The 18,891-nt window shown below is 35.8% G+C and overlaps 1 protein-coding gene and 1 long non-coding RNA gene across 3 annotated transcripts; one reads left to right on the top strand and one right to left on the bottom strand.

The window, feature by feature from the left end:
• Positions 1–243: 243 nt before the first annotated feature.
• LOC145004168 (uncharacterized) lies at positions 244–5,192 on the bottom strand. 2 transcript variants are annotated; one of them, XR_013662303.1, is made up of 5 exons: positions 5,103–5,192; positions 4,913–4,978; positions 1,538–1,919; positions 670–722; positions 244–369 (listed from the first exon to the last, which is right to left on the bottom strand). It is a non-coding gene; the product is annotated as an uncharacterized LOC145004168 (long non-coding RNA). The 2 variants fall into 2 exon arrangements; XR_013662302.1 differs by lacking the exons at positions 670–722; positions 1,538–1,919 and having other exon boundaries at positions 4,772–4,978.
• Positions 5,193–6,652: 1,460 nt separating this feature from the next.
• On the top strand, positions 6,653–9,500 carry LOC145005061 (26S proteasome non-ATPase regulatory subunit 12 homolog A-like). The gene is made up of 11 exons (XM_078964108.1): positions 6,653–6,769; positions 6,861–7,055; positions 7,478–7,585; positions 7,667–7,771; positions 7,912–7,968; positions 8,054–8,250; positions 8,338–8,437; positions 8,525–8,637; positions 8,719–8,872; positions 8,954–9,031; positions 9,116–9,500. Exons 1-11 carry the CDS (start codon positions 6,767–6,769, stop codon positions 9,332–9,334), a joined length of 1,329 nt encoding a protein of 442 aa, XP_078820234.1. The 5' UTR covers positions 6,653–6,766; the 3' UTR covers positions 9,335–9,500.
• The last annotated feature ends 9,391 nt before the right edge of the window (positions 9,501–18,891 follow it).

Genomic DNA, 18,891 nt, shown 5'->3' with positions numbered 1-18,891 from the left:
AGACACTTGTGTATAGATCTATATGGGACTGACAATCTTGCACCCTAAACTGTTAGCTACAGTTGGATCGGCGGGTCCGGGGTGACAAATGTTGTTAACATTCTGACGCCTGAAGAACATCGTATCAGACCGACTGAGTCAAAGTATGGTTATAAGAACTCACATGGGAAACAACGAAACATTTTGTAACACCGTAAAAATTTAAGATAATTTTTCACATTTTAAAACACATTTCCAAACACATCCATTAATAAAATCTCATTGTATCGTATCATTGTTCACAAAACATTTCCCAAGATCAAATCATAATAAACTCCGCAGGTGTGTGTACAGATCATGTCGGCACCTTCTCGCGATCATCACTGGTACCTGAAACACATAACACATAACACTGTAAGCATAAAGCTTAGTGAGTTCCCCAAAATACCACACATAACACATACTAGCCACTCGAGGCTATAACTTTGTGGGTCCTTGGGCCCTAACTCTGTGGACCCTCTGGTCCTAGCTCTCTGAACCTTCCGGTTCTGACTCTGATATACTCTGATATACACATGGCATAAATCACATAGAAATAATGCAATGCAACACATCACATAAATAACATACAATAACTTTGTCACATAACTCTAATTACCACTCAAGGTAAAGTATAGTGAGAAGACTCACCTCAGATGTCTTGGTAAATCCCTGACTCGGTAGCCGTATAGTCTAGCCTCCACCTAATCACATAAAGTAAAATACGCTCATAAATATAACTCTCGAGACTAGACCCAACCCTCTCTTAGTACCCTCAGATGGGTAAAAGACCATTTTACCCCTCTCTTGACTCAAAGACCCCATTGTTGACCAATCCCTAAAAGTCAACAAAGTCAACGATCAAACTTTGACCTGACTCGTCGAGTGCACTTGGGCGACTCGACGAGTCTACACGTGTCCACTATCTCTCTAGCCTCTCATGACACGTTGAGCCTTCCCCCTGCTCAATGGGTTACACCTAGCATGAATCGCGGGGCCACCCCGACTCAACTCGTCGAGTTCAATTATGGACTCGGCGAGTTCCACCTGTAATCCTCTACCCCCTTCTGACTCACCAAGTCATTCCCCCAACTCGACAAGTTACTCACTGAGTGACTTACGGGAAACCCTAGCCCTACTCGCCGAGTCTGTTCTTGGGACTCGGCGAGTTCATGCCATGCTCGAGCTCAAATGAGCTCCTGAGGTCAGATTTGTTCCTCTAACTCATAGATCTAGCCTCCTAAAGCAATAAAAACACATAAAGTTTGGATCTTGATGCCCATGTAAGGACCCCATGGCTTTATTTGAAGAAATGGCCTCAATATGCCATCCAAAACTCATATCTCTCCAAGACACTCAATAAAGATCAAGGATTTAAGGTCTTTGGACCTCTTGGGTCCATTTTCGAAGCCTCAACACAAGAAGAGACCAAATGCACTAACAATCATACTCTAAATGGGCTAGAAACCCTAACTCTCAAGGATTAACACCCCAAACTGAATAAGGATCGAATATGTACCTCAAGATGAAGTCCTTAAGCTCTAAAATCCACAGATTAGCTCCCTCTTCAGCTTCCTCTTGCCTTGGTCACCTTCTTCTTGCAAAATCACCCACACAAGGATCAAAAATGGCTTCCTTTATCTCTCAAAACACTCACACACTCTGGGGTCTCTCTCTATCAACTGGTAGCCGCAAATGAATGCCATAAGGGCCTTTAAATAGGTCTCAAACCCCGGAAATTAGGGTTTCATTAAACAGCACGAACTCGTCGTGTCCACTAGTCGACTCGCCGAGTCCGGTCATTAAACCGGATGAAAATTCGCGACTCTACTCGGCGAGTCTAAGCATCAACTCGCCGAGTCTCTCTCAAAATCTCCAAAAATAATAATTAAATAATGTACCTGACAATCCGGATATTACACATTTAGTTTACGGGGTAGTATACATTCAAACAATTTTGTTTAAATAACCTACATTATATGGTTTTTCCAATACATAAAATTTTAGTTCAGAAATTATATATTCAAAGGATTTTATATAGATTAAAACTGCCTAATACTACTTTTGAGTATGATAATACTTGTACATTTTGGTCTTAGGGATTTTAAGACTACAACACACATTAAAAAAATATTGGATTTTCTAGAACTAAGTACTATCATTTTACAAAGAAAGGTCTACAAATTCTCATATAAACTCTTATGAACTCACCAACTTAATTGTTGAGACTTTTTCAAACTACTTGTATTCTCAGGAAACTACTAAGTCAGGTAACAACAAGCTTTTGGGGATGGGACGCTAAGCTGTCAAATCTTTTATCATCATAATGTATTGATTTTTGAAACATGTAAATTATACAACAAGTAACTATTGTCAATTATAATTATGATGGTTGTGTTTGCTTTGATTACTATTATTCATTTGTTATGATACTGTACATGACGTCATCCACCACCGGACATTTCCACCGTCCCGGTTCGGGGGTGTGACATACTTCCCCTATACACCTAGCGTACGCGGTTGACCCAAAACCACCCTAACTTTAACCGGTCATAACTTCTTCGTTTCAATTCCGATTTCAATGATATTTATATCCACAAAAAGGTACCGAGGAGCTCTACAACCTTATCTAGTTACTTTTAAATTTAAACACATCTAAATAAAATCCTTAATTCATAAAAGAAGTCTAAAATACCACTTTTCCCATTATACCCTTGGGCTCTAAAGCACAAACCAACTATGGGATCACATAATCTACATTACCCCCATATAAATGGGTCTAAACCTTTCTTTCCCAAATCCCAAAGCCTTATGATACTTGATCTTCGAGTCAGGACTCAAATTATGAAATGACTCGAAACAGGGTGTTACATGTAATGTCAATGTTAGGGTCTGTTGTCTATATCAAAGTTTATATGACTTTGATATATCTATGTATTTCTAGGAGCATTTGTATTTTGTGTACTTAATTTCGAAGTCTCCTAGTAAATTTTGAGTATGTTGATAGCACAATAAATAGTGTTGTAGCATAGGTTATAGCGATAAGCTTTGTACTCTCTATCATTTTTACACTGTAACATGTGTTGCCTTCCAGACTTATTAGAGCGAAACCAGATTTATTTACTCTCGTGCTCATTTACTTTACGAAATTAATACTTGATTGAACTTTTAACTCTTCAAGATCACCTTGACTGAACCATCTAATTATTGTGTCTTTGTGTGCTTTTGGCATCGTGTGTTATCCACATAACTTCCTATCAAGGGTTATCCGGACTTGACAAATGGTATCAGGTTTGTTTTGAGTCTTGAAAAATCAAAGGAAAAGCGTTTGATTAAGACTTTATCAAGGAGACGCATAAATTATATCATGAGGACAACAATGTGAGGTTGTTCAAAGTTGGTGAGGCTTGGAAACTTTTAGCCTCTTGTCTAAAATGGCGAGATATGCTAAAAGAAAGAAGCTAAAGGCGCTACAGCAAAACAAAAAAAATCATCCATAAGCTACACAACTTCCTCGGTTGTTCGTGTTAGATTAGACTTAAACAACGATGACGAGCTAGAACTTAAAAAAAATTGTTTGCCCAATGGGTTTGGACAAAGCGAAAAGGAATGTTTCTTCTTCAAATGCATTGGATTTTAGCCAAGAAAATGAAATGCAAAAAAAGGCAACAAACTTTGAATAATACAACTTGAATTTCAGTGAATGTTTAGCATTTGAGAAAAACTAATTGAGAAAAAAGTTTCAAGAGATGAATAAGACAATTACAAAGATGAACAAGTTGTATAACAGCCTAAAAATCAAAGGAAAAACGATTGATGATGACTTTCTCAAGGAGACACATGAATTATTTCTTAAGGACAACAATGTGAGGCCGTTCAAAATTGGTGAGGCTTGGAAACTTTTAGCCTCTTGTCCAAAATGGCAAGATATGATAAAAGAAAGAAGCTAAAGGCACTACAACAAAACAACAAGAAAAATCATCCTGAAGCTACACAACTTCCTCGGTTGTTCGTGTTGGATTAGACTTAAACAACGATGTTAGAACTAAAAAAAATTGTTTGCCCAATAGGTTTGGACAGAGCGAAAAGGAATGTGACTTCTCCAAATGCATCAAATTTTAGCCAAGAAAATGAAATGCAAAAAAAGGCAACAAACTTTAACAATACAGCTTGAATTTCAGCGAATGTTTAGCATTCGAGAAAAACAAATTAGCCAACAAAAGCATGTGAAGAAAAGCAAAAATCGCGTGAGAAAAAAATGCATCAAAGATATCAAAAAATTTGATACAAAGTACTAACCACCTTCCGGGAGATGGACTCGAAATAATTTTAAGGGTAAAGCAAGACATTAGGAGAAAATATTTCAACTAGGTTGGTTATTGCGTAATGTTTTAATTTCGTTTCAATTTCAAATTACATGTTTTAGTTTGTTTTTTTTATATTTAAATTATGGAATTTTCATTTTAAATTAATAACAAAATTCATTTCTATTACTTTTGTATTTATTAAGATATTTATTATTAATTTAATACATTTATTAAATTATTATATTTTAATTTTATTTATATATAAAGTGAAAGAAGTGAAATATGATTGCTTTTTAGGTTTTAAGAAGTGGAAGGAGAGTGAATGGGAGATGAAGTTAAAACTGATTATACAATGAAACAGAATATGCAATTAGTTAGAAATAGAACTTAGATGTTAAAAGGGTATAAATTTCAAAGTTAAAACAAATTAATTTTAAAGAATTTACCTTAGCCGGAGGCTTTTCTAACGAAATTGTATCCATAAATTTTCGCAGGACATAATCAAATCAGAAGGAAACTTATTGAAACACTGAACATAATCCGAACATTATATAGCCAAAATTAAAGATAATGGATGGTGCAATCACCGATTTAGAAGGTAGATAACTCTTTATCATGGGTTGTTGAATTGTTTGGCAAATTAAGTCATTTTTCTGCAGAGATAGTGAGATGAGTCAATCGCCGACTGTGATAAAAGCAGGGAAAGAAGAAACCTATGTACACAATAATTGAAATAAGAGGGGATCGGGAGCTATAAAGAAGTGGGAGGAGGGCTACCGAGGTGTTGTGAACTGCCTTGACATAGATCATGTAAGAAGAGCACAAAAATGTAGGAATTATAATGGCTGCGATTGAAAGTTGAAAAATCCAACGCTGAGAATGAGAGGTTGGCCTCCATTAGTATTATATAGACCTGTTGAAAATAACCGAAACTTGAATTACGGGTTCGACCCATTTTTAATTTGGGTAGATTAGGTTGGAGAAATCGGGTATCGGTTATATATTTCTGGGTATTCGGGTAACACAATTTTTTATTAGATCGGGTATAGGGTACATGTATAAAGGTTCCAGATATACCCGAAATACCCAATTTATTTTAAAAATAAAGGGTATCTTAAAATTCACCCAACCTGAACACAAGCAAAGATAAGAAAGAATTTCGCCCAAATTCTTCTATTGTCTAGCAATAAAACCCCAACCTGAACGCAAGCTAACCATTATGTGAAGCTACATGTTTCTCTCTTCTCTTCGTTGTAGCTTCATCATAATTGCTTCGCAATGAAAATTTAAGCTGAAAATTTGTATATATGCAGATTGCCTACAAAAGATTGGAATTTTGCTCATGGGCTAAACCCAAAGTACAAAATTGTTAATTTTGTCGAGGCTCAGGCCCCTTTCCCAAAAAAATGTACAAAATTATTGTCGTCTTCTTAGATTGTAAGTTTTGATTTCTCACACTCATAAATTATAGCTATAATCAAAATGCCAACTATTGGTGTTATATTTTATTTTGTTTTAATTTCAGATTCTTTTTAGAAGAATTGATCATGGTTCCAGAAGATCAAGAATCAACTCAATAGATATCTGATGAATTATATATGAACTTTTGAATTTTTAGATTTTAACCTTAATAAGGAAAAAGTGTTAGACTTAACACCTTTTATGAAACTTTGTTAATGTTTCACATATTAAGTTGTCACACTCATAAATCATGGTATTAACATATTTGGATGAAATGTCAGGATTTTATTGTAATATATCAGTCATTATAGAAGTGAACCGAGGATGATGACTATTCTATTTCATTATTCTGATATGGTTGGAATTGATTTTCAAATTTATATTTTAGATGGCTTGTTTGGTCACATATGAAATAAGGTTTTTGATCTTTAAACACACATTTACTACAACCTGATTTTTTGAAGATAATCTTTAATCCACATCTTTTAAAAGATAAAGTTGTGAAAATGAAATGTGTCTTACATTTCCATCTTACTGATAGTCGATACCAATTTAAAGATGATTTTTATTTTTTGTAATAAAAAATATATATACATGTCAATAGTATCTTAAAATTCACCCAACCCAACCCGAAACCCGAAATTCAATTCGGATCAGGTATCGGTTATAGTTTCACTTGAATTTGACCCGAAAACCTGATGTATATACCCGAACAACAACAGGCCTTCATATAACTTCTTTTCAAAATTTTGGGGCCAATAAAATCCAGAAATGGGCCTTTACTTTTGGGCTAAAAGATCGAATTGGGCCGGATCGAAGACACCCGGTGTCTTGCTCAAAAAGCTATAGATGCTTTTCTTTGACACAATGTCTTCTTCTTCCCCAATCTTCTCTTCTCTCTCGTTAGGGTTTACATAAGAAGTTCGTATTTGCTTTAGATTCAACGATTTCGTGGCTCCGATCCGTAATTTGAATCCAACATGGTAAGATTTATGCTCAATTTCCACTATCTGTCCGATTAAGTTACGATTTGATTTCTCTTACTCAGATGGAACTGTTTGTGTGTGTTTTCAGGAAGGAGGGGGTAGTTTGGACTCGAAAATCGAGTCTCTATTGAATGTAGAGAAGCAAATGAGACTTAATGGCGATATAGCTGGTACAAAGAAGGCCGCGATTGATATTCTTCAACTTTGTTTCGAGGCTCGTGCTTGGAAGACACTCAATGATCAGATTGTTGTATTGTCGAAGCGGCGTGGTCAGTTGAAGCAGGTAAAGCTCTGCATCTTTTCCTTTTAGTAACTACGTTATACTACCTTCTGATTTGAAGATGATCTACTGATGAACTATCACTTGCAATCAAAAATTTATATTTATTTGTAGAGAATTGGTTGGAAATGCTATGTATTGATGGATAATTGCGTGTTAATGTTGTTATTGGTTCTTACAAGCTGAATTTCTTCTATATAAACTTATCAAAAGACGATGCATAGGGTATTCATATAGATTTGCGCTTTCGTTCTTATGAAATTATGAACTCTGACAGACTCAGTTAGGTTAAGATTGTTTTAAGTATTGCAAATTGCATCAAATTCAATGGTATCCCAAATCATAACCCTTAATTTCTTTACAAATATATTTTGTTAAATTTTTATTTGGAATTTGATGATATTGTTCATTTCTTCTACCTACAGGCTGTAACTGCTATGGTCCAACAAGCAATGCAGTATATTGATGAAACTCCAGATATCGAGACCAAAATTGAACTCATCAAGACACTAAACAGTGTATCAGCTGGAAAGGTGTGCTTAAAAATATTAAATTTAGTTATTGAAAAATCTTCTTTTCTAATATCATAAAACTCAACCACTTTCTTTTGGTAGATTTATGTAGAGATTGAAAGAGCCAGATTGATTAAAAGACTAGCAAAGATCAAGGAAGAACAAGGACAAATTGCTGAAGCTGCTGATTTGATGCAAGAAATTGCTGTCAGTTTTTCTTATCTATATATATATATATATATATATATATATATATATATTTACAGTAAACTTTTTTATAGTTTATAAATTCATATTAATTCATTCTCACAAACTAATTATCATTTACTTTGGTGTGTGTGTGACAGGTGGAAACTTTTGGGGCAATGGCTAAAACTGAAAAGATCGCTTTCATTCTTGAACAAGTGGGAAATTCTTTCTTTCTCCTTTTTCTTAATCATATTTAGAAGATAAATATAATATTATTTAATAATATAATATGAAATACAGGTTCGATTGTGTTTAGATAGACAAGATTATGTTCGTGCTCAAATTCTTTCAAGGAAAATTAGCCCAAGAGTTTTTGATGCTGATCCTTCAAAAGAAAAGAAGAAACCAAAAGATGCTGAAGGACTTGTGGAAGAAGCCCCTTCAAATATTCCATCTTTGCTTCAACTTAAAAGAATCTACTACGAACATATGATTCGGTATATTTAAGGTCCCTGTAGTTTGTTGGTTTTTACAAATCTCGTCCCTGAAAAGAATTTTGGTTTATTTGTGGTTTATCTGTGCAGATTCTATTCACACAGCAATGACTACCTTGAAATCTGTCGATGTTACAAATCGATATATGAAATCCCTTCTGTCAAGGAAGACCCGTCTCAATGGATTCCAGTAAGTAAATAAAAATCTCGTGTGAAAAGACATAACTACCCTTCTTGTTTTCTATAACAATTTTTTTTTTTTTGTATGGAAATGTAGGTGTTGAGGAAAATTTGTTGGTATTTGGTTTTGTCACCACATGATCCGATGCAATCGAGTCTTTTGAACTCGACTTTGGAAGATAAAAACCTCTCGGAAATCCCTCACTTTAGGTAGTACTCGATACTACATAACATGGGAAAAGACGTTTATGCCCTTGTCCATTCTAATGTTTTTATGTTGTGGTTTGAAAGGTCTCTGTTGAAACAAGTGATCACAATGGAAGTTGTTCAATGGACTGCTTTGTGGAATGCGTTTAAAGATGAGTTTGAAAATGAGAAGAATATGTTAGGTGGCTCTTTAGGTGACAAAGCTGCTGAAGATCTTCAAGAGAGAATAATTGAACACGTAATTATAATTATAATTATATTTATATTTATATTTATTATTATTTTTAATTTTGAATTTGGTTATATTATGTATGTGTAGAACATACTGGTTGTCTCAAAGTACTATGCACGGATCACAGTAAAACGGCTTGCAGAGCTGTTGTGTCTTACGGTTGAGGTAGATTTCTTTTTATATTTATATTTTAATTTATTATTATATATAGAATAAAATAATAAAAAGAAATGAAATTGAATAATTTAGGAAGCGGAAAAGCATCTATCTGATATGGTGGTATCGAAGGCATTGGTGGCAAAGGTGGATAGGCCTTTGGGAATTGTGTGTTTCCAAACAGCGAAAGACAGCAATGGGATATTGAATTCGTGGGCAATGAATTTGGAGAAGCTTCTGGATCTTGTTGAGAAGAGTTGTCATCAGATCCATAAGGAAACCATGGTTCACAAAGCTGCTTTGAAAGCTTGAGACTCAAAACACTGTTTTTCTTATTTTTAGTAAACATTTTATTGCGTTTCTACTTTTATTTGTTTATGTTTTTGTGACCTTGTTGCTGAATTTGAATTTGGATCAGAAATAGCATGTAACATGTTGTACCTTGTTGAAGTATTTTTTATTTGGGGTTTGGTTATCATATTAAGTTACCATTGCTACGTAACAGTAAAATGGTCAGAATTCCATCCAAATTACTCACTAAATATAGAGTAAATTACATGAATGGTCCCTATGGTTTGGGGTAATTTATGTGTTTGGTTCCTAACTTAATTGCGTGTTTGGCTTCTAACTTATTTGTTTTTGTTATATGTTTAGTTCCTACTATTTGTTTTTATTATGCATTTGGTTTGATCTATTTAAAAATATTATTATTTAAATAGAAAAAAATAGTGGGGTAGGTAAGGTAAGGGGAGAGGGTGGGGTTATGAGTGTGTTTGATTAAATAAATTAAAAAAAAAATGAATGATAAAATAGTTTTTTTAGGTAAGACGGAATCAAACATGTAACAAAAACAAATACTAAGGATCTTTCGAGTTAAAAAATAAATTAGGGATCAAATACGTAAATTATCCTAAATGATAAGGACCATTTATGTAATTTACTCTTAAATATTAACCTAATATTTTCTCATTTATTCGGTCTAAAAGCAAACATTTTTTTAGCGAACTTTTAAGAGGCCTATATTTTGGTTTGACAAATTTAGCCTCTTTTCAAGTTAAATCATCGTTAACAAAATATAAATAAGTAGCAAGGTGCTAAGAATGTTACCACTCTTCTTACCCTTACTATTCTATTGCAGGAGATTGGTTTGATGGAAGAAGAATTGAAAACAAAGAGTGAACTTATCAAGAAACAGGAAAGATGGATCCAAGGCTGGAAGGAGTTAAAAGATCAATTAGAGAAGCACAATACCGAATTAGAGAGGGTTTGGAATTTAGATGTAAAACTAAAATGTATGATGTATCTACTTGTTTAAAATTTAAATTCATTATTTTTCATTAATTTGCATCATTATATATGTTGTATGAATCGAAGTGTTTGTTAATAAATGATTACCAAATAACAACAAAACTGTAGCTGTGAACTTGAATTTTAAGGTTTATGTAAAAAAACTTGTTCTATACACGATTACACAACACAACCATAATCAACCTCCTTCGTTTGACTGGTGGAATTTTTTGATCATTGTTAATTCAAAGTTTTTCATTTTTTATATTTTAATAATGGTTATCAAAATCGCGATCCTGATCGTACGATCATACGATTCTAGATATAAAAAACGAGTCGGATCGTAAAATGATCATATTTGGAGTAAGATTGCAGATAGGATCGTAAAATTGTAGGATTGAGATCCAATCTGATCCTACATTACCTTGATTTTTTTTTTTTTTTTTTTTTTTTGCTAATGAAATTTTTTTACTACTTTATGTCTTTTATCTTTTATCAATTTACCGTTTATCATTTTGTGCTGTGATTTATGACTAATATTTTTAAATTTTTATAACTTCTGAAAGAAAATTTGAATATTTGAAATATTTTTCATGTTTTAAAATTATAAATTAAAATTATGTTTTATTTTGTGGGATCTTAGGATCCCAATCCTGATCTTGCAAACCCAAAAATGATCCTACCTAGGATCCTGGTCTTGACAACCTTAATTTTAACTACTAAAACTTTCTTAAATATGACTACCTATCATTTTATAATAAGAAGTTAAGAACCATTAAGCTTATAATTACCAAAAACGCGGTACGGTACGGGGAACGAGGTACGGTATAGTACGAGGTTCGCGACATATAGTGTATCGGATACGAGGGGGATAGACTCATTTCGGTATGAACCGGTTCAATATTGTATAGTCCATTACAGTGTTCCTAGTTCCAAATGCAAATCTTCTCAATTGGATTCACAATCGGATACACAATTTGTAGTGGAAAGTAGAAATAGGAAAATTAAGTGGAGAAATTGAAGACAGAAAGATGGAATCAGAACTGATTTTGATTTTGGATGTTCGATTAGGAGGTGTATATTTAATAATCTCAACTATGAACAATTTACAGTGTGAAATTAAGATTAGGAATACTAAAAATCGATCCAGCGTACCTAGCGACACAGATAATTAGAGAAATCAAAGAGTCGCTGTAAGAGCGACCTTATCTCGCGCCGAAAACGTCAGTTCAATTGACGCCTAAAATCCAATCGGAAGCTACAAAATCAACTTCATGTACACTCGTTTTTGACATCGGGAACGCTATTAGGAACGTCTCCAATCGCAATTGGGATCGATTGGATCCAATTAGGGGTTCGCCAAGATATTACGTACCGGAACGACTCGGCATCGAATGGGTACATCGTGATTGGGTACGTGGGACGCCACTACTTGAGTGAATCTAGTAACTATAAGCTTATTTTTACTCTACTGTTCATAAACTTAGAATACAAATTAAAAAATTTATAATCAAACTAATACCAAACATAATAAATGAACAATTGTTTTTGGATAAAGCACTCTTTTTTCAATTATTTATTTGAAAAACCATTGTTTTCCTTTTTTTTATTTCAGAGAAGTCCCTCATGTTTTTTATTTTTCCAGAAAACCATTAATATTTAAATGACAAAATTACAAATTTGATCATGTGGTTTGTCAAAATTTAAGATTTTGGTCCAAAATGTTTTGTAATTGTACCATTGGTCTAAAATGTTTCATTTATTGTGACTTTGGTCCAATTTGTTTGAACTTTTTATAAATGACAAATTTGCCATTTGTATTATTATCTTTTATTTCTTTTATTTAATTTAACTATTTTCTAAATTAAAATATAAAATAACCTGTAATGCCCAATTTCTGGTATATAATTTAAATAAATATTTTTCATTTATTAAGGGGTACTCGATGAGTTTGTAGCCCAACTCGTCGAGTTGAGACAGGATAATCGCGCAAATGGAGTTGGCTACTCAACGAGTCCATACGCCGGGACTCGGCGAGTCCACCTGTCTGGATGAAGCCCTAATTTCAAGGGTTTGTACCCTATTTAAACGTCATTATAGTCTCCCCTCCAGCGCCTTTAGAGCATTTCCCTTGTAAACCCTAGCCCCATTGTTGAGTTTGAGTGTGATTGTGTTAACTTGGAAGCTTTGGAAGAGAAGGAAGGAGAAAAGGTCCATAGAAGAGAAAGGAGATCCATGAGTTAGCTTCCATCTGTTTCTCATTCAGGTAATGAAGTTATGACCTTGTGTATTCCTCCATTAAAACCCCTTTTTATGCTTGTTATGTCTTCTTTGGAACCTTTTATGATTCAAAACTTGAGATATGGACTCTTCTTTGGATGGAAACCTTAGATCTGGACGTCATTGAACCCCAGAAACTCATTAGAGCCACCTTTATGTGATCTTGGCCTTGTTCCAAACCCTAAGTGCTTAGTATTTGTTGATTTTTGGTATTTTAGCTTCATACTCTTGTACATGCACGTAAAGTTGGAAACTTTATGTGTAAAACCAGTCCTAGAAGCTCATATCTATGTTTTGGAAGCACTGGAACCGATTAGAATCGACTGTGTAGTAATAGCATGCTTGGGACTCGACGAGTTGTTCTTCAGACTCGACGAGTTGTTCCTCTGACTCGGCGAGTTACAGTCTGGACGTGTTCATATGTTGAAAGAGAACTCGACGAGTTGTTCATGCAACTCGGCGAGTCGGATGAAGTTAGACTTGATGTTAGCATCGAAGAACTCGTCGAGTCTTTGCCAAACTCGACGAGTAGAAGCGGGTAGAGGACTAGAATGGATGATAAGGACTCGACGAGTTAACGACCCAACTCGGCGAGTCCGGTCAACTGAAAGTTGACTTTGACCAGGGGTAAAATAGTTATTTTACCCTAAGGGCGTTTATCAGTACCTGACCTAGTGTTTGTGGGATTTGTAGTCGGATAGTTCCGGAGCAGCAGCCAGCCAGCGTTAGAGTTAGCATCTCAGCAGCCAGTGTTACAAGGTGCGTTTTCCTTCCAGTAGGAACAGGTCTACAGCTACAATGTCGGCTTGTTTAGTTAGTAGTAGTTCCGGAATTTGGTCCGATGCAGTAGATCAGTGTGCTTGATGTCTTTGTGATTCAAGCATGTCTTTGCATTATGTGTTCCGGACCTCGGTCCGATGCAGTATGCAGTATATATGCTTATGCTAGTTGATATGTTTATGCTATGCTATGTTATGCTCAGCTAGTTTCTGGACTTCGGTCCGATGAAGGGGACAAGGTCCCAGTCAGTTCCCGATTTCGGTCCGATGCAGTCAGTTCCGGACTTCGGTCCGATGCAGGGGACAAGGTCCCAGTTAGTTCCGGACGTCGGTACGATGCAGCTTCCGGACTTCGGTCCCATGCAGAGGGCAAGGCCCTAGTTAGTTTCGGACTTCAGTCCGATGCAGTTTCCGAACTTCGGTCCGATGCAATTTTCCGGACTCCGGTCCGATGCAGTGGGCAAGGCCTAATAGTTGTTTATATGTTATTGTATGGTATGTGGTAGTTTGGGGGAGCTCACTAAGCTTCGTGCTTACAGTTTTCAGTTTTGGTTTCAGGTACTTCCGCTAGCAAAGGGAAGAGCTCGAGATGTGTGACATCCCCATTTTTCACGGCCAGAAAAGACCGATTTTGTTTATGCTTTGTAAAAATCAGAGTACTTCTTTTCATAAAAATGTTGCAGAATTTGTTCCCATAAAAACACGATAAATACGTTATCAAAACATTTTCGAAGAAACGTATTTTATTCATTTTAAAACGTTTGGGATGTCATCGTCAATACAGAAACATAAGCATAAACAGAACTTACATTTATTTACACTAGTGATCTACATCTCTTTAATCTCTCAGTGTAATGTGACTTCATATCAACATCTGTAATATAAATACACTGAGTGGATCAGGTTGGGAAACCTAGTGAGTACATAGGGTTTTCAACAACAATAATATAATTATTATGTTTAAACAATCAAACAATAAACCTAATTACCCGTCCCCATTATCTTCCTTACTCTTTAGAGTCTACCCTAAGGGTCATCTATCCTGCATTCGTTCATTCTGAAGTCCTTCACTTCAAGGGTTATAGGACTGGCACTAAGTCCATAGCTGCCAATGCTCATTCATAAAGCACTAATTCCATAGCTGCTAAAGTTCATTCATTGGGTACTAAATCCATAGCTACCAGTGTCTAGGTACTAAGTCCATAACTACCAACATTTATCTATCATGTACTAAGTCCATAGCTACCAACATTTATTCAATAGACACTAAGTCCATAGCTGCCAATGATCATTCATATCATCTTTTATCTCTCATCATTCATCTACCCATGTTATACCCAACATATTTATAGATATAAAATACGTATACAATTTAAATCATTTAAAACTTGTATAAAATCGTTCATCCAGCATAGATAGCAAGTATACAGATAATATCCACACATAGCATGTAGTTTATATAAAATACTTCATATCTATGTGTAAGATGAAAGAGACCATGCACTCACCTGAAAGGTGGTGACTCAGCACTCGGATAGCGCGTCGATACTCTCAAAACAATTTTCCTTCGATAAAACCTAGTATCAATACCACTAGGGTTTAGTCTAACGAGAACCGCAACAAATTAATAGTCTGACTGTTATTACTATTATATAAGCGTTAAACGATACTTATATAACTCATAATAATACCCTAAATAATTATTTTAAGGACCTAATAACATTACTATAATTATTTGAAAGCTATATTAAAAATTGCGTAGGTGTAGCTCACTTACAACGGATTTTAAAGAAAACCAGGCTTTGCTCGGAGCAGCGTTTCGAAACCGAAAGACCCTTTTTCTCGGGACTCCGGGAGCCTCGGGGATTCCTTCAGGAGCTAGGGGATTTACTTAGGGTTTAGGGGTGGTTTGGGATCCTAGAGAGAGAAAGAAACTAGAGAGAGAAGTGATTTTTGGTGTGAAAATGCGGGCAACCTCGGCCTCCTTTTATAGTTGCGAGGGTCTTCACTACGTGGGGCGTAGATCCAAGGTACGTAGTGCGTACGTGTCGATGATCTGCTGGGGCGACGTGGGCGAAGCTGGACCGAGGGGGGGTTCACGTACGCGGCGCGTTCTGAGCTCGGATGCTGGGCATAATGCGAGGGTGATGCGTCCTTCATCTGAAGCGAGACCGTGCTCAGCAAGCGACGATTGAGATTTGGCCACGTCATCGTATCTAGCAACAGCTTCGCAGTTTTTCCTTTCCGACTTCTAAAAATCATAAATTTTGCATACGAGCTCCGTTTTTGATGTTCTTTATATCCACGTGAAGGCGGGAATGTACTCTACAAATTTTGTTTAGAATCCGTCGGCTAATTTTGAATTTATTTTAAAAGTTACATTATTAACAGGTCGGGACAGGATTGGTCCGTTAAATTCTCATAACTTCTTCATCCGACATCCGTTTTCGCCCATATTTTTCTCATTATGCTACTCTTAACGAGATCTTCGATTCTCCTTTAGGTCGTGTTGGCTAAAAACCGCTTGATCTATTATTCAAATTTCGGGCTGTACACTGCTAATCCGAAACTTCGAAAAATCATAACTTCCTCATACAAAGTCAGATCTGGGCATTCTTTTTATGGACGCTCTCGGTTTAACGTATTCTACGACTTTTGTTTAGATCGCTAAGGCTAAATCTCGCTCTATCGTAAATTCATTATTTACGTTTCCCGGTATCGTGCCGGTTCCGTCGCGAAACTTCGACGGGTCATAACTTCTTCGTTATAACTCGGATTTCGGCGGTCTTTATATGTACGGGAACCTTGTAACATATACTACAACTTGGTTAAGATTATTTATTCTAACAATATTTTTTACGAAAAGTCATTTTCGACACTTATTGCTTATAATTTGATTAGCCCGGATCTACGGGCGTTACAGGATGATGGCATCGCACACACCACAGCTTCAGTTTATCTTGGGAGTTTATTTCGGATATTGTCACGATTGATACAATTTTTTTGATACAGTTATTATGACATTCGAGTTATTCATTTCATGATTTTATTATATATGATATTCGAGGATTTGATTTTTAGTAATATTAAAACAAAATTTTTTAGGTCGTATTTTGGGTTGTTTCATAACCACCCCTTCCCAAGATAATACTAACCCCCCCCCCCCTATTTCTCTCCCAGAAACCACCATCGGAATCCACCACTCGTCATCGATGTCCTTCATCTAAAGAGAGACGTTGGGTTCTGAAATCCTAGATCCGAAGATCTTCACAGTGGCGACGATCTCTAGATCTGAAAAATCAAACGACAATGATGTCAGTGTTTCTAGGGTTTTGGTGTTTCGTGGGTGGGTTTAAGACTAATCCGGAAAAATCGGAGAAGCATGGCGGCGGAGATCGGAAGTTTTTCGTGGGTCAACGACAGATCTGAAAAACCGATTTGGTTTTCTCTCTCGTTTTCTGGAAAAACGAAATGATTCTAGGGTTTTCGATTTTGCAAGTCTGGAAATATGTATACTTGTTCTTGAGATCTAAAAAAACTATGGAAATATGTATTCTTGTTCTTGAGATCTAAAAAATGAGTGTGTAACACCCGAAATCTAGAAGGCTAATTATGAAAATAAAACTTCATTTTTGAAGGTCAACTCATCGAGTTTAAGGCATAAACTCGACGTGTAGGAATTATGAGTCACACGCATTTTCAAAGATCAACTCGACGAGTTGGAGGGGACCAACTCGATGAGTTGGTCGCGGTTTGAGAAACCCTAAATTTGGGGTTTTGCACCCTATTTAAACAACTTAAGCTCTAGGGATTGACCTCATTTTCAACCTCCATCATCTAAAACCCTAACCTCGAGACCCTAAGGCCATTTTTGAGTGTTGTGAGTTCATAAAGAGTATTTGTTGGTGATTCTTGAGGGAGATTTGATGAGGTAAGCACATAACTTGTGTCACAACTATCAAATTAGGGTTAATATTTTGATCCTTGTACAAGACAATTTCCTCCATGTAACCTTGCAACATTTCATTTAGTGACATTCAAACTACAATGCTATTTAAGTTCATACGTTCATACATTGTGATTCAAGTCGAAACAACCTCGTGCAAGTCCAAAAATCAATCCAATAGCTAAGTCCAATCAATTTTGGGCCTTCGCCCAAGAATTCTCGACCCAAAACCTTTATTGGACCAAGACTTCTTCAATGGGCCCTGTTGGGCCGATAACTTCTCCAATTGGTCTTGTTGGGCCGAAGACCTTTCGTTAGGCCCTAATGGGCCGAAAACTTCTGTTGGGCTTTACATTGGGTCGGAAATCCTTCATTGGGCCGTATTGGGCCGAAAACACTACAATGGGCCTTGTTAGGACGAAAACCTCTATTGGGCCCTCCTATTGGGCCGAAAACTCTTTTGGGCCAAACCAAAAATCGAAACAATTCTTTTTGGGCCACCTTTTTGGGACGAGAACCCTATGGGTCGATTAAGGGTTAATTAAGAAAAAAAAAGGAAAAAGGATTGGATAATAAGCATTGCCACCTCATTTTTGTCTAGCATGCCTCCAAGCATTTAACCTCCATGCATCAAATCATATATCTCATCAACTTAAAGAAGTCAACTCTTACTCTTTCCCCTTCCATCTCTTAGGATCGGCCGACCCCCCTCCTCCCACACTCATTCCAAACTTTTCTCTCAGCTCATTTTCCTCTCAAGTTCCCCCTCATTCTCTCAAAATTTTTGTGTGGGTGCATGCTATTTATGAAGATTTCTTAAAGCAATCTCAAGAACTTGGTAAGTAATCTTGTAAGCTTCAAGTATTTTTGCATCATTTCAAACTAAAGCTCATGTTTACACACCATTTTTGTGTATAGTCTCTAAGAACACCACCATTTCGAGAATCTCACCAAGAACACAAGCTAGGCTCGAAATTTCCTTCTCCTTCTTCTTTTACTACTCGAAAAATCCAAAGTGAGCTTCATACCCCACTCATTTTCGTGTTTTTCAAACTCTTGGGGGGGTGGGGGGGGGGGGGGGAATACAAGTCAAAATCTCGTTTAACCATTGCATAATTGCATGGACCAATGTTTAATGTGTTTAACTTGTGGGTATTTACATTAACATGAAGTTTATCTTATGCATCTTCATAAAACTCATGAGATATGTGTTTGTCAACATGTATGCTGTGTGAAATCTCGTGGATATGGGTTTTACATTAAAAATGAGAAGAATATGGGTTTATACTCAAATATGTTAACATTTAGGACATATATCTTTTAATACATATACTTACACAAATATTTGATGTAATAAGTTTCAAGATTTTATGTGTATGTTTTAAAAATCGTGACATGCAAATGTCATAACAAAATAGTATATTTTGTGTTACAAAACTCCTAAAACTAAATTTTGGTGTGTTAAACAAAGTACAAATTTGATTGTTTTACTAAAAGCTATTATTATTAGTAAAGTAGTCGTAATATGTTGTCACCATTTTTTTAGGGTTTAAAAACTTAAAGGATTATGCTATTTA

Source organism: Lactuca saligna, chromosome 7, assembly GCF_052625555.1.
Source record: "Lactuca saligna cultivar CGN05327 chromosome 7, ASM5262555v1, whole genome shotgun sequence".
Taxonomy (NCBI): Eukaryota; Viridiplantae; Streptophyta; class Magnoliopsida; order Asterales; family Asteraceae; genus Lactuca; species Lactuca saligna.
The sequence above is the reverse complement of the archived record's forward strand: the minus strand, read 5'-3'. Positions and strand labels throughout refer to the sequence as shown.

Excerpts from the sequence above, each read along its gene's own strand:
- LOC145005061 (XM_078964108.1), top strand. Across the intron at positions 8,873-8,953 it reads AAGAGAGAATAATTGAACAC|AACATACTGGTTGTCTCAAA; the intron begins GTAATTATAATT and ends ATGTATGTGTAG. Across the intron at positions 9,032-9,115 it reads TGTTGTGTCTTACGGTTGAG|GAAGCGGAAAAGCATCTATC; the intron begins GTAGATTTCTTT and ends TGAATAATTTAG.